The sequence below is a fragment of the Carassius carassius genome, chromosome 45 (genome assembly GCF_963082965.1).
Source record: "Carassius carassius chromosome 45, fCarCar2.1, whole genome shotgun sequence".
In the NCBI taxonomy this organism is placed as follows: Eukaryota; Metazoa; Chordata; class Actinopteri; order Cypriniformes; family Cyprinidae; genus Carassius; species Carassius carassius.
This window is the reverse complement of record NC_081799.1, coordinates 26940894-26957015: the sequence shown is the minus strand read 5'-3', so window position 1 is coordinate 26957015 and position 16122 is coordinate 26940894. Positions and strand designations below refer to the sequence as shown.

The 16122-nt window shown below is 43.1% G+C and overlaps 1 protein-coding gene across 1 annotated transcript in view; it reads left to right on the top strand.

Moving 5' to 3' along the window:
- The window catches only part of LOC132127493 (dnaJ homolog subfamily C member 13-like), a 120038-nt gene that overhangs the window by 38971 nt on the left and 64945 nt on the right, over positions 1–16122 (top strand). The window contains exons 4-6 of the mRNA XM_059539394.1: positions 4094–4243; positions 4338–4379; positions 5161–5361. Coding sequence (XP_059395377.1) covers positions 4094–4243; positions 4338–4379; positions 5161–5361 — 393 coding nt within the window. The remainder of the gene's footprint in view (positions 1–4093; positions 4244–4337; positions 4380–5160; positions 5362–16122) is intronic.

The following is a 16122-nucleotide window of genomic DNA, read 5'->3' as shown; positions in this document are numbered from 1 at the left end:
ATGGTCATTCATCCAGCTAGAAATGTCACTCAGACAGGCTGAAATGCGAGCAGCTACCGTCGGGTCATCTGGTTGGAATGAGAGGTAGAGTTGGGTGTCATCAGCGTAGCAGTGATAAGAAAAGCTATGCTTCTGAATGACAGATCCTAATGATGTCATGTAGATTGAGAAGAGAAGTGGTCCAAGTACTGAGCCTTGAGGAACCCCAGTAGCAAGGTGGTGTGACTTTGAAACATCACCCCTCCAAGACACACTGAAGGATCTGTCAGAGAGGTAGGACTTAACCCACAGGAGTGCTGTTCCAGAGATGCCCATCTTTCTGAGGGTGGACAGGAGAATCTGGTGATTAACAGTGTCAAAAGCAGCAGAAAGGTCCAGTAAGATGAGTACTGAGGATTTTGAAGCTGCTCTTGCTAGTCGCAGGGCTTCAGTAATCGAGAGCAGAGCAGTCTCAGTTGAGTGGCCACTTTTGAAGCCAGATTGGTTCCTGTCCAGGAGGTTGTTCTGTACAAGGAACATAAAAAACTGGTTGAACACAGCTCGCTCAAGTGTCTTTGCAATGAATGGAAGAAGAGATACCGGTCTGTAGTTTTCAAGAAGCGCTGGATTTAGAGATGGTTTCTTGAGCAGTGGGCTTACCCGAGCCTGCTTGAATGCTGAGGGAAATGTTCCAGAGTGAAGAGAGGAGTTGATAACGTGAGTAAGCGAAGGTATGACTGAAGAAGAGATCGCTTGAAGGAGATGAGTGGGGATTGGATCAAGTGGACAAGTAGTAGGATGATAGGACAGGAGAAGTTTGGAGACGTCCATCTCTGAGAGTGGGGAGAAGGAGAAAGAGTGTGCGTCGGTCATTGTGAAGTTGTCCTCAGTCTGCGGTGTGGAGAATATGTTGCTGATGGATCTTGTCTTATTTGTGAAGAAAACTGCAAAGTCCGCTGTAAGAGTCGATGGAGGAGGAGGTGGAGGCGGATTAAGAAGAGAAGAGAAAGTCTTGAAGAGTGTCCGAGCGTCAATGTCAATGTCAATGTCACCTTTATTTATATAGCGCTTTAAACAAAATACATTGCGTCAAAGCAACTGAACAACATTCATTAGGAAAACAGTGTCAATAATGCAAAGATGATAGTTAAAGGCAGTTCATCATTGGATTCAACAGCGTCACAACAGCTGTTAATTTTGTTGTGGTAGTAGGATGTTTTAGTCGTGAAGACATTTGCAGAGAAGGAAGAGAGGAGAGACTGATACACACTTAGGTCTGTAGAGTTTCTTGATTTCTGCCATTTCCTCTCTGCAGCCCTGAGTTTAGAGCAATGTTCACGGAGAACCTCGGACAGCCAGGGGGCAGATGGGGCAGTGCGTGCTGGTCTAGACAACAATGGGCAAAAGTTGTCCAAGCAAGATGTTAAAGTGGAGCAAAGAGTGTCCGTAGCGCTGTTTGTGTCCAGAGCAGAGAACTGAGAGAGTGCAGGAAGCGAGGATGAAACCACAGAAGATAGGAGAGATGGAGAGAGTGAGCGTAGGTTCCGTCGAAAGGTGACCTGCGTTGGAGTGTGAGGCACTTCAGGAGTAAGTGCTAGGTTAGCAGTAATGAGGAAGTGGTCTGAGGTGTGCAGTGGAGCAACTGAAGAGTTGTCCACAGAGCAACAGCGCGTGTAGATGAGGTCCAGTTGGTTGCCTGATTCGTGAGTCGCTGTAGTAGACACTAGCTTGAGATCAAATGAGGAGAGCAGAGTTTTGAAGTCAGCAGCCTGGGGTTTATCTAGGTGGATGTTGAAGTCACCAAGCAGTACAAGAGGAGTACCATCTTCAGGAAAGTTTGATAGCAGCACATCCAACTCCTCCAAGAAGTTTCCCAATTGACCTGGGGGACGATAAATTACCAGAAAAGTGGATTTTAACAGGGTGGGTTACAGTAATGGCATGTGATTCAAATGAACCAGTACCTGTAGGTGATGGCTGAAGATCAAATTTCCATTCTTTTGATATAAGGAGACCTGTCCCTCCACCCCTCCCAGTGGTACGAGGAGTGTGGGAACAAGTGAAATTAGTGGAGAGGGCAGCAGGGGTGGCAGTATCTTCAGGTTTGATCCAAGTCTCTGTCAGTGCCATGAGGTTGAGACCGGAATGAGTAGCAAGAGAAGAAATGAAGTCTGCTTTGTTAACTGCAGACTGGCAGTTCCAGAGACCAACTGGAATAGAGAGCGTAGTAGTAGAGGTCAGAGAGACAGGCCGTAGGTTTGTCAGACAGGCTTTCCCAGCGACGTCCATAGCGTGCTCTCCGAGTGTTAGTAGTGATAGTAGAGATCTAATAGCACATAGTGACTACAAGTGTAAGATATTTGAGAACAAGGTATACAAAAAGTAAAGAAAGAGGAGAAAAGCAATACTCAAATGCCCTGTCGGTGTCCTTGCTCGGTGGAGTCGCGCAGGTAGAGTCGATTGTCTTTACACTCGTCCGTCTTCACACGAGGAGGGATCACACGAGGGCTGCCGCGACCACTGCCGTGGTGAAACTTAGCGCTTTTGTATTAGCCTGATTATCTGTGATTGAAGTCAGCTGGCCACGCCTCACTATTTAGCAGATCGAAACCAGGCAGTCCCGCGATAGGCAAACGCAAAACCAAGCGCCACTTTCAGCACGTATTAACCAGGGTAAGACACACACAATTTAAACCAAAAACTTTCCTAGCAATGACGATCACACACTAGTCTGATGAGAAAACAAGGCAAAAACACTCACAAGCTGCTGTCCTTCTCTGTAGCTCGACTGTTTCTTCTGACAGTTCAAGTTTATTTATATAGCGCTTTTTACAATACAAATCATTACAAAGCAACTTTACAGAAAATTATGTTTCTACAATATTTAGTAGTAGCTTATAAGTGGTGGCTGTAAGTTTGTGCGCATATGACAGGATTTTTCAGAAAAATTTATACAAGACGTAGTCAGCCAGATGATGAACACTATTAACAATAAATTATATGATGCAGTCACATTTGTAGCAATATTTATATATAAAAGCATGGATTAACATTTCTGCATTTGACATTGAGAGCATAGGCCGTAATTTAGATATATTTTTGAGATGGAAAAATGCAGTTTTACAAATGCTAGAAACGTGGCTTTCTAAGGAAAGATTGCGATCAAATAGCACACCTAGGTTCCTAACTGATGACGAAGAATTGATAGAGCAACCATCAAGTCTTAGACAGTGTTCTAGGTTATTAGTAAGTGACCGACTCTGTTAGAAATCTTGTAATGGACCATGTTTGGATCGTCCAACCGTACAATAACCCAAACACAAACCTCAAAAACAACACAGAAATGGGTCACTGAGCTCAAAACCAAGCTTCTGCTATAGCCATTCCAGTCCTCTGACCTGAACCCTACAGAACATGAGAGGAGTGAACTGAAGAGGAGGAATCTGAAGGCTCTGGAGTGATTTTGGATGAAGGAATGGTATGTGATCTCTTGTCAGGAGTTCTCTAAAATCATCAGGCATTATAGCAGAACATCTAGAGCTGTTAAACTGGCAAATGGAGGTTTCAAAGAGTATTGAATAAAAGGGTGCCATTAATTGTGGCCAATGTGTATTAGAGAAAAACATTTATCTCATAATGATATTTTCCCCCATTTTAAATTCTTATTATCCATTGAAAGGATAAATTTTTGTGAATTTTTTAAATAAAAGATCAAAAGGATTAACAATGTAGATTAATTTTCACAACCTTCATTGATCATATTTACCAAGGGGGACGATATTTTTGTACTATTGTTATTTATGATAATGGTTATTAAAATTCTTAATACTGTTATTATCATTTGTTGTTATATTAATAATATTAACATCTCTATTTTTGTTTTTGTTATACAAACATTGTATATATTCTGTTGCCTCTGTTAATCTGATGGTACATCTTCTGTTAGGAGTATAAATTATTTTCTTTTAAGAAAATAATAATAAACTTCTGACATAACTAAGGCCACGTGGGCACAGATGGATAATCTCAATCTTAATGAAGTGAGTCTGTGTTTTAGAAGTAGAAGCTGTGGGTGTCTGAAGCGGCGCTGAATGTAGTGTAATGTGTGTCTCAGTGGCCTTATGGAGATATCTGTGGCATCGCTCCGGTCGGGAAAGGCCAGGGAACAGAGTTCAGCCTCACCTTCCGCAAGGGAAGCGGGAAGAAGTCCGAAACACTCAAGTTCTCCACTGAGCATCGCACAGAGCTGCTGACAGAAGCCCTGGTGAGGAATACTGTGTGGTTGTGTGAGGATAGAGTCATGTGACTCGGGTCCTTCCACATCATCACTAGTCTGATGCTCTCTGTCTCCTCCACAGAGATTCAGAACGGACTTCTCGGAGGGAAAAATCACCGGAAGAGTGAGTACAGTCCCATCAAACAAAGACGTTTGTGTTTTATATGGAACAATCAAATATCAGCAATTTTTATTACAAGCCACCAAACATTTAAAATAGGGCTGTCGATTTAACAAGCTAAATTGGTGCTAATAATTTTGTAATAAATGATAGATGTATTTAAGGCAGCGCGTCATCTTACACTGATGATCATGATGCAGCACGACTGACTGATGTCGATGAAGTCTGTTAGAATGAGTCTCAGATTAAAGATATGAGTTCAGAAGAATCCCTCTCTTATATTTCTGTCATGTGATATAGTTGAGTAATATCACACCAGAAAGACTTCTTGAACAAGATCTGCAGCAATGATCATGAGATACTGATTCATACAGCAGTTCAGAAGACAAGAATTTAACTCTGTTTTAGACACAATATTCTCAGTTTTCTCAGTTTCTCAAATCAAAATAGTTCCTGAAATAACTGATGAGTGTCTCTGATCCACACACAGGAGGGATTCATTCCTGACTCAATCCACAGTTCTGAACTAATTAGTTAAATTAATGATTCAGTGACTTATTAAAGTTTATTTCATATTTCAGTATTCATAAAAAATAAAAACATTAAACCCATTTAAAGCTAGTTTTTGTAATGTCCATTCGGTGCTTTTCTTCTTATACAACGTTAATTGACTTGGGGTTAGTTTCTCAGCCCAAATTGTGCCAATAATAAATCAGTACATCTTGTAATTAAATGATTAAATTCAGAGCTGAATTGTCCATGTTCCTCGCTCTTGTTTCCTCAGCGCTATAACTGCTTCAAGCACCACTGGAGCGACGCTCGGAGGAGTGTGTGTCTGGAGGTGACTCCGGGAGGCATCGATCAGATCGACGCTCAGACCAACCGTGTGATCTGCTCGTACGACTACCGCTGCGTGGAGGGCTTCGCCGAGCTCTCTGACTATCAGGGAGGCTTCTGTGTGCTGTATGGAGGCTTCGGCAGACTGGTGTGTGTTCAGCCCTGATTCAGCCCTGAGACCTGTGATTCACTCTGAACTCACCTCCTCTCTCTCTCTCTCTCTCTCACTCTCTCTCACTCTAACTCTCTGTCTCTCTCTCACTCTCTCTCAATTCAATTCAATTCAGAAAGCTTTATTGGCATGACAAAAAATACATTTTGTATTGCCAAAGCATCACACTCACAGCCAAATTTGGATTGGGATGTCAATTTTGATTGATTGTTTAATGGCATAGAAAGCCCTCTGAGCTTTCTCTTTGAGTTCATTCACAGCCAAAGTAAAGTTACCAGTTGGAGTTATTTTCAGGCCGAGGTAGGTGTATGCTTTTGTGCTCTCAATGGTTCTGTGTGAGAGTGTGAATGTGTGTGTTGGTCCCTGAGATCTGGAGCGTTTCTGGAACATCATGACTCTAGTCTTCTGGAGGTTGACGGTCAGGGCCCAGGACTGACAGTAATCCTCCAGCAGATCCAGGCCGTCCTGAAGCCCTTGTTTAGTGGGCAACAGGAGGACCAGGTCGTCTGCGTAGAGGAGACACTTGATCTCTGTGTCGTGGAGAGTGAGACCTTGAATGGGAGCGTGTTCTAACATATTGGCCAATTGGTTGATGTAAATGTTGAAGAGGGTGGGGCTTAAACTGCATCCCTGTCTCACTCCACGCCTCTGAAGAAAGAACTCTGTTCTTTTGTTTCCAATTTTAACAGCACATTGGCTGATTGTGTACATGGATTTGATCAAATCATAGAATTTACCTCCTATTCCACTGTCAATTAGTTTTAGGAATAGTCCTTCATGCCAGATTGAGTCGAATGCTTTCTTGAAATCAATAAAACAGGCGAAAATGTGACTTTTGTTTTGATGTACATACTTATCAATCAGTGTTTGTAGTGTAAAAATGTGATCAGAAGTGCGACATTTTGGAAGGAACCCAATTTGACATTTACTCAAGGCATTGTGTTTGATAAGGAAGTCTGAGAGTCTTGTGTTCAAGATGCTACAGAAAACCTTCCCCAGGTTACTGTTCACACAGATGCCTCGGTAGTTGTTGGGGTCTAGTTTGTCTCCGCTCTTGTGGATGGGGCTGATGAGGCCCTGGTTCCAGATCTCAGGGAAGAACCCTACACACAGAACATCATTGAAGAGTTTGAGGATGGCCAGTCTGAAGCTTTGCTCTGTGTGTTTCAGCATCTCGTTCAGGATGCCGTCAACACCGCAGGCTTTCTTGGGCTCGAGGACCCGTAATTTATCTTCCAACTCTTTTAGTGTTATGGGGAAATCTAAAGGGTTTTGATTTGCTTTTATTGATCTTTCTAAAGTGTCTAGTTTTTTACTAATTTCATTTTGATTAGAGTTTTGAATTTCAGTTGAGCTATATAATTCTTCGAAATGATTTTTCCATATCTCTCCATCTTGGATAGCCAGATCTTCTTGATTTGATTTGTTTAATAATTTCCATTTGTCCCAAAATTTGTTTGAGTTGATAGATTTTTCGATCTCTTCAAACTGGTCATGCAGATACTGAGCTTTTTTCCGGCGGAGTGTGGCTTTGTATTTCCTCAGTGCCTCGCAGTAATGAAGACGGAGCTCCTGGTTTTCTGGTTGATGATGTTTTTGGTTGGATAAATTTCTGAGGTTTTTTCTCAGAGCCTTACAGTCTGAGTCAAACCATCTGTCAGTGTCCAATTTCTTTTTCTTTGGTTTTATAATTGTCATATCACTTCTTTGTGCTGTCTTATAGAATATGTAATTTATATCTTTCACTTCCTGATTGATGCCGAATTTATTTTTAGGGATTTCCTGTATTTGGAAAGCATGTAAGAGGGACTGGATTTCTGAAGATTTAGTAGCGCTAATGTAATTAGTGCCATTTGAATGACATAATTTTGTGCATTTGATATGGTGTCCTAATTGGTTTGGGTAGTGTTTGAGACTGCTTTATATAAAGGGTGATTTGGCTGTGGTCTGAGAAAGGTCTCAAGGGTTTGACTGTGAATGCTCTCAGAGAGGAAAGCTCTAGATCTGTGATGGCATAATCTACAGTGCTGTTCCCCAGAGCTGAGCTGTAGGTGAAGCGACCGAGTGAGTCTCCTCGCAGTCTTCCATTGACGATGTACAGAGCCAGATTCTGACAGAGCTGCAGCAGCTGTCTTCCGTGAGAGTTCACTACCGGATCACAGTTCTGTCTGGGAGGATGAGAAGGGAAAAAGCTGTTATTGCCAGTAATGAATCTGGTGCCTTCTGATTCTATGGAATCTAATTTGACACCGGTTCTAGAATTGAAGTCACCCAGAAGCAGCACATTTCCCTGGGCCTGGAAAGGGCTGATTTCTTGCTCTAAGTTTTGGAAGGTTTCTTCTTGGAAATAGGGAGACTCAAGGGGTGGTACGTATATGGCACAGAGGAAGACAGGCTGGGATGTTGATATGATGTCTTTTTTAATTTTCAGCCACATGTGGTACTGCTCTCTTTTGACTAATTCTATGGACAGTTCAGATTTAGTCCAGATTATCATCCCTCCTGAGTCTCTTCCCTGTGTGGTGGATCTGAGTTTGACTGAAGATAATATAATTTCTCTGTATCCTGAGGGACAGCCAGTGGACTCATCCCCTCTACACCAGGTTTCTTGTAAAATAATGATATCTAGGTCATCAATTTCTCTCAGAAAGTCTGGGTTTTTACTCTTAAGACCAAAGACTGAGGATTTTAGACCCTGAATGTTCCATAAGGAGATGCTAAGTGATTTCATCACAGAAAGAAAGATAATCTATCGAGTTTGTTTGCTATTTTGAGAAAAGGAGAAAGACATAAAAAAGTGCAAAAACATAACAGATTTGCTGCAACAGTAAAAATAAAGATAATGTGGGTAATGTGGAATTACATTTGCAAATGTGTTTTTGTTTTTGTTTTTATTGTTCGTGTCTCTGTCCAGTGTGTGTGAGCAGGTGAGAGCAGATGATACTCAGCATGTGTTGGATGTTGTGCATGTTTACTCCTCCGCTGACGGCCTGGGCGTAGCTCTGTCTCTCTGGCTCGGGTGGAGGAGCGGGGGGGCTTCTGTGGAGCAGTCTCTGTCTGTGTGGCTCCTGTCGGGGGACTGAAGCTCTGGATGAAGTGCTGGCTGGGATACTGTCTCTCGAGCCGTGTGCTGCCGTGTGAGCCGTGTGGTTAGGGCTGGTTCTGCTCCACCTGGGGCTGGGCTGGTTGGTTCTGTTCAGAGTGACGTCTTTAAGTCTTTTTGCCAGGATATGTACTAGATTTTTATATAGGTGGACATGATCATACAGACAGTCTGTGTCCAGGTCTGGGTGGTGTGCCAAGAAGACATTAGGCATGAGGGCACAGTGTCTGGAGATGTTAGCATTTATCTTATTGATTGTGTTTGGATGGAAGTCTTTTCTCTGAAGCAGAGTGGAGAGGATGATTTTTGAGTTGGGGAAAGTGTGTCTTGCTTTCTCCACAACAGCTCTGAGGGACTCGGACACTCGGTCCTGCTGGCTTCGCAGGTCATTGGTCCCCGTGTGGATGATGATGTGGCTGGGACGGCCCAGCTCAGATTCTGTCAGAAGCTCCAGGGCTTTGTCTATGTTGGGACACCAGTGTTTCACAGCTCTGTGTCGGGGGAAGAGTTTCTTTATGTCAATGAATTTCCCATTTGAATCGATGAGCAGGGCTATTTCTGTCTGTTGTGTGCTGGTTGGTGCTGGGCTGTTGTCAGATGGGTGCTGCTGGTGTTGTGCTGGGGCGCTGGGCCCGAGGTGCGGTGGTGATTGTGAGCTCTCTGGGTCAGGTGTCTCTGGGCTGGAGGGCAGTGTTTGAGCTCTGTGGATCTGCTCTGGTTCTTGTCTGGTCAGGAGCAGCTCTCTCATCTGCTCTTTCAGGGCCTGGATCTCACTGTGCTGCTGCTCTCTCTCCTCCTGTAACTCTCTAAGTGTCTGCTTCATCTCTAGTGTGAGATGCTCTCTGTCCTGAAGCTGGAGTCTCAGTGTGGCCAGCTCTTTCTGATAGCTATCCTTCTCTGTCTGTAATCGTTTGACTTGCTGTGTGAGGGCTGTCAGTCTCTGTGTGATGTGCTCTGAGTTTAGCTGGAGTTGGGTGTGATGGTCCTCTCTGAGCTGCACCATCTCCATCTCCAGCCTTGTGAAGTGCTCCTGGAGGACATGTATAGATGTGAGCGGGGGGGATGAGGGGTCCTGGGCAGGGCTCTCTGCAGGCCTGGGCTTGAGATCTGGGCTAATGCTCTGTGTACTCTGCTCAGACGATAGATACTCAGATAATAGGGCTTTTTCTCGTTTAATTATTGCACTGTACTCAGTCTGGAATGTTTTTAGATTTCCCTGTACCATGACTGTGCCATTTTTATATAAGTTCACAGTTAACACTGTGTTGTCTGGGTCACATGGTTCTCTAATTTTGACTTTCCAGCCATTACAGATGCCCTCCTTCTTTACAGATGGGTAATGGTCAGAGGTGGAAAGAGTACAAAAATATTCTACTCAAGTAAAAGTACCATTACATTAATGAAATTTTACTTAAGTACAAGTAAAAGTACCAGTCTAAAAAATCCACTCAAGTAAAAGTAAAAGGTAGCTCATTTAAAATTTACTCAGAGTAAAAATTACTTAGTTACATTTTAACAGTGGGAGGGAGTCAAAAATGGGACAGGCCAAGGGTGTCAAACTCAGTTCCTGGAGGGCCACAGTCCTGCACAGTTTAGATTTAACCCTAATTAAACACACCTGATCCAGCTAATCTAATCATTTAGGTTTATTTGAAAACTACATGATATGTGTGCTGGAGCAGGGTTAGGGCTATGGCCCTCCAGGAACTGAGTTTGACACCCCTGGGATAGGTCTATTAATCTCAAACTAGTTGTTTTTAATTAAAGGAATCAGTTATTTAGAATAATAAAACATTTGGGCTGTTACCAGGCAAATCAGTATCAACAAACTCATCTTTTAATGCAGAGGAAATGCAAAGATTCATTGGAAGTGGCATTTAGATGTATTACACTGTATAGTGCAGGACAAGAATGCATTTAACCTGCAGTTACAAATGCATGAATAATGTTTTGATATGCCAGACATAAAATGTTGAATACTCATTTGAAATTATAAAAACTTAATTATAAAAAAAAAAAAAAATCAAAAGATACTTTAAATGTGAAATTAAAATGGCCAGTATGTGTCAGCAAGTCACTGTTAATAAGTGAGTCATTGCGACTGAACCGAATCATTTAAACGGTTGATTCATTCAGAAACGAAACACTGTCATGTTGCTCAGAGATGCAAAATTTTGCTTTGGTGGCTGTGTTTGGAATAAATTTTTGTTGTAGAAATAGAGCAAAAACAATGGCAATATGGTGTCTAAAACGCAAGTCTCTTAGTTTACTGTCCTGTTGTAAAAAAAAAAAAAAATATATATATATATATATCAGTGGCGGCTGCTGGTCTTTCAAAGAGGGGAAGCTCATTTTCGGCCTACATTATAACCCTCTGATGGTCTTCATTTGTAATGACACTCGGGGTCTTTTTGACCCCAGACAATAACATTTCATTTTGTAATAGAAAAATATTTAAATGTTTTACAAATATAATTTTACTCTGTTCATTTATGTTTTTACTAAACTTTGTACAGTTTTTGGAGGATTTAAATCTTTTACATTTCTATAAATAAATATTTATTTAAATAGGCTTTTTTTTTTTACAAAAAAAGAAAAAAGCATTTCAGGTAAAATTCACTTCATAAAAGACCCAGATTTCTAACTTTCATACATGGGGATACCATGGATAATTTTATAAGGTTTAATGTAAGATTTTTGCCCATTTTTGGGGAAATTCAGTTTAAAAATTGTAATAAATCACTTTAACCACTAGATGGCTATAGTGTGTGTGTGTGTGTGTGTGTGTGTGTGTGTGTGCGCGCACATTTTCAATCTGTCTTAGTTACCAATTTAATTTTGTGGTGGTTCTGCATTTTACAAATATCAAGAAATATTGCCGCAGTTTGTCTTTCGAATACACTTGAGAAATCCGCGATCATGGGACTGAGCGTGAAACAGCTTCGAAGTCAATGGACGCTCTGCTTCAACAGGGAAATGCACTGTGACGCTACGGGAATGTATGAGAAGAAAATCGAGTCAGCCGACATGTAGCTGATTAACACAATACATAATACACAATAGTATATATTTGACCGTTGTTGTTTTTTTACATTAGAGGGGAAGCTGAGCTTCCCTTGCAGTCTTAAAGAAATCCCCACTGATATATATATGTGTGTGTGTGTGTGTGATTATGATTTTTAGAGGAAAAGACAGCATTCTTTGTGTGATTTTGATTCTAAATGATTTTGATTGATTTCATTCTAAATGCATTTCAGCAGACTGAATCACACAGTGAAAGAACACTCTAAATGCGCGCGTACATCATTAAAACAACAATTATGATATTATCGCAGACAATATATATCGCACACTCCGCACCAGTCTTTTTGGCTAATTTGTGCAAAACCTCTTGCTAAAAAGGTCAAAGCATCATTTTAACCACCAATGCAATGACGCAATTATTTAGCTCACCTCTATATGCTTACGTGGGGTTGATGTCTTGTCGAGATTTTATAAACTGCTAGTTTGGTCTCCCTAGGCAAGCACAGCATACACAGCATAATAGAGCATACATATGGCCAGGGGTTCACTTCATTTCCTTGAGTTCAACTTCAGAATATGACGGGGTTTCGTTTTCAGCGGTGTCTGCACCACTAACGCCTGTTTTGTCCGTCTGCATCTTTCTTGTGATCTTAGCGCCAGTTTGCCCTCCTGCCCATTATTTACTGACATACCTTCCATGGAGCGATTTTTTTTTTTTACTCAGTAATTAATGTGTTTTAAAATGTAGCGAAGTACAATACTTCATACAAAATATACTTAAGTAAAAGTAAAATTACAGATTAAAAAAAATACTTAAAAAAGTAGAAGTACACAAAAAAGCTACTCAATTACAGTAACGCGAGTAAATGTAATTCGTTACTTTCCACCTCTGGTAATGGTTTATAATGGCTTTATGCCAGACGCTGGGATGATCAGTGAAGAAAATGAGGTTGCAGAAGTCTCCAGTTTTAAATGAATCTGCATACAGAGTTTCTGGGTTGTCTTTGAGAAGTTTCTGCTTATAGTGTTTCCTTGCAGAGTCAGTTGTGATGTCAGAGGGGTACTGTATGGACACACAGTCTGTGTAGAGTGGGGAGCTCATTTGCATATGGCAGTGGGGTGACTGCGTCTGCTCCTCTGATTGGTTACTGTTCTCTGTCTCATTTGAATTGATACATTGAGGAATGTCAGAGTGTGGGGCAGCCATAGCTTTAGCTTTTTAGCATTTTTAGCAGCTTCGGTTTATAAAAACTATAAAAAAAAAAAAGGTCAATTTTAAACTGTATATCCTTGAAGTTGAGGATAAATATTGTCCAGTTCAGTTAGCTGTACTCACTGCTTTTCCCTCTCTGAACTGTTGAGGTTTATCTGGAAGGATTGTCCTGTTTTTGGATTTCCCTCCAATTCTCCTGTAGGTCTATGCTGCAGTGCTGCTAGAAACTGATCCTCTGTGCTGAATATTTGGTTTTAAAAACAAAAAAAAATACTTTTTCTGATTTCCTTTTGTGAAAGTCCAGTCCAAAATTTGATATTCTTTCAGATATTTAAAATTTTCATCTAACTCTCATCTCAAAATAGCAAAAAAGAAGGTAAAATCTAAGAGCTCATGCAGATCATGACTCTCTTCTGATGAAGTTTCTCTCTCTCTCTCTCTCTCTGTTTGCGTCTCACACACTCTCTCTCTCTCTCTCTCTCACACACACACTCTCTCACTCTCTCTCTCTCTCTCTCTCTCTCACACACACACTCTCTCTCATTCTCTCTCTCTCTCTCACTCTCTCTCACACACTCTCTCTCTCTCTCAATTCAATTCAATTCAATTCAATTCAAATGAGCTTTATTGGCATGACTGAAACAGCACAATGTTGCCAAAGCAATAAACAGTGAACAAGTTATACAGATATATAGATATATAGATAAAAATAATAATAATAATAAAATAAATAAATAAATAATAATAATAGTAAAAAAAAAAAAACCTATTCATGTCCATATTGTACATATATAATCACATAACACAAAAAATAAATAAATAAACAAAAAAGTGAATACAGGGTAAATATTTACAGAGAGCATTGCTTAAGTACAGGAGTTTAGTTTTTGTCCCTCATGATGTGACAGGAGGACACATACTGCGCTGCGAGCTGGACACACTTCTCTTTCTCTCCCAAAATATAACTGAGTTTGTCAATGTCGCTTGCTTGCCTGAATTCTGGCACAATTTGAGCTATTTGGGTAAAGTAGTTGTCTCTAATGTGTTCATATTTGCTGCAGTGTGTGAGGAAGTGCAGCTCGTCCTCTACGAGTCTCTCTGTGCAGTGAGGACACAGTCGGAGCTCTCTCTCTCTCCAGCTGTGTTTGTGTCGGCCCGTCTCCACACACACACACACACACACACACACACACACACACACACACACACACACACACTCTCTGTGCAGTGAGGAGCTCTCTCTCTCTCCAGCTGTGTTTGTGTCGGCCCGTCTCCACACACACACACACACACACACACACACACACACACACACACACACACACACACACACACACTCTCTCTGTGCAGTGAGGACACAGTCGGAGCTCTCTCTCTCTCCAGCTGTGTTTGTGTCGGCCCGTCTCCACACACACACACACACACACACACACACACACACACACACACTCTCTCTGTGCAGTGAGGACACAGTCGGAGCTCTCTCTCTCTCCAGCTGTGTTTGTGTCGGCCCGTCTCCACACACACACACACACACACACACACACACACACACACACACACACACACACACACACACACTCTCTGTGCAGTGAGGAGCTCTCTCTCTCTCCAGCTGTGTTTGTGTCGGCCCGTCTCCACACACACACACACACACACACACACACACACACTCTCTGTGCAGTGAGGAGCTCTCTCTCTCTCCAGCTGTGTTTGTGTCGGCCCGTCTCCACACACACACACACACACACACACTCTCTGTGCAGTGAGGAGCTCTCTCTCTCTCCAGCTGTGTTTGTGTCGGCCCGTCTCCACACAGACACACACACACACACACACACACACACACACACTCTCTCTGTGCAGTGAGGACACAGTCGGAGCTCTCTCTCTCTCCAGCTGTGTTTGTGTCGGCCCGTCTCCACACACACACACACACACACTCTCTCTCTCTCCAGCTGTGTTTGTGTCGGCCCGTCTCCACACACACACACACACACACACACACACTCTGTGCAGTGAGGACACAGTCGGAGCTCTCTCTCTCTCCAGCTGTGTTTGTGTCGGCCCGTCTCCACACACACACACACACACACACACACACACTCTGTGCAGTGAGGACACAGTCGGAGCTCTCTCTCTCCAGCTGTGTTTGTGTCGGCCCGTCTACACACACACACACACACACACACACACACACACACACACACACACACTCTCTGTGCAGTGAGGACACAGTCGGAGCTCTCTCTCTCTCCAGCTGTGTTTGTGTCGGCCCGTCTCCACACACACACACACACACACACACACACACACACACACACACACACACACACTCTCTGTGCAGTGAGGACACAGTCGGAGCTCTCTCTCTCTCCAGCTGTGTTTGTGTCTGCCCGTCTCCACACACACACACACACACACACACACACACACACACACACACTCTCTGTGCAGTGAGGACACAGTTGGAGCTCTCTCTCTCTCCAGCTGTGTTTGTGTCTGCCCGTCTCCACACACACACACACACACACACACACACACACACACACACACACACACACTCTCTGTGCAGTGAGGAGGTCTCTCTCTCTCCAGCTGTGTTTGTGTCGGCCCGTCTCCACACACACACACACACACACACACACACACACACACACACACACACACACACACACACACACACACACACACACTCTCTGTGCAGTGAGGACACAGTCGGAGCTCTCTCTCTCTCCAGCTGTGTTTGTGTCGGCCCGTCTCCACACACACACACACACACACACACACACACACACACACACACACACACTCTCTGTGCAGTGAGGAGCTCTCTCTCTCTCCAGCTGTGTTTGTGTCGGCCCGTCTCCATACACACACACACACACACACACACACACACTCTCTGTGCAGTGAGGAGCTCTCTCTCTCTCCAGCTGTGTTTGTGTCGGCCCGTCTCCACACACACACACACACACACACACACACACACACACACACACACACACACTCTCTGTGCAGTGAGGAGCTCTCTCTCTCTCCAGCTGTGTTTGTGTCGGCCCGTCTCCACACACACACACACACACACTCTCTGTGCAGTGAGGACACAGTCGGAGCTCTCTCTCTCTCCAGCTGTGTTTGTGTCGGCCCGTCTCCACACACACACACACACACACACACACACACACACACACACACACACACACACACACACACACACACACACACTCTGTGCAGTGAGGACACAGTCGGAGCTCTCTCTCTCCAGCTGTGTTTGTGTCTGCCCGTCTACACACACACACACACACACACACACACACACTCTGTGCAGTGAGGACACAGTCGGAGCTCTCTCTCTCTCCAGCTGTGTTTGTGTCGGCCCGTCTCCACACAGACA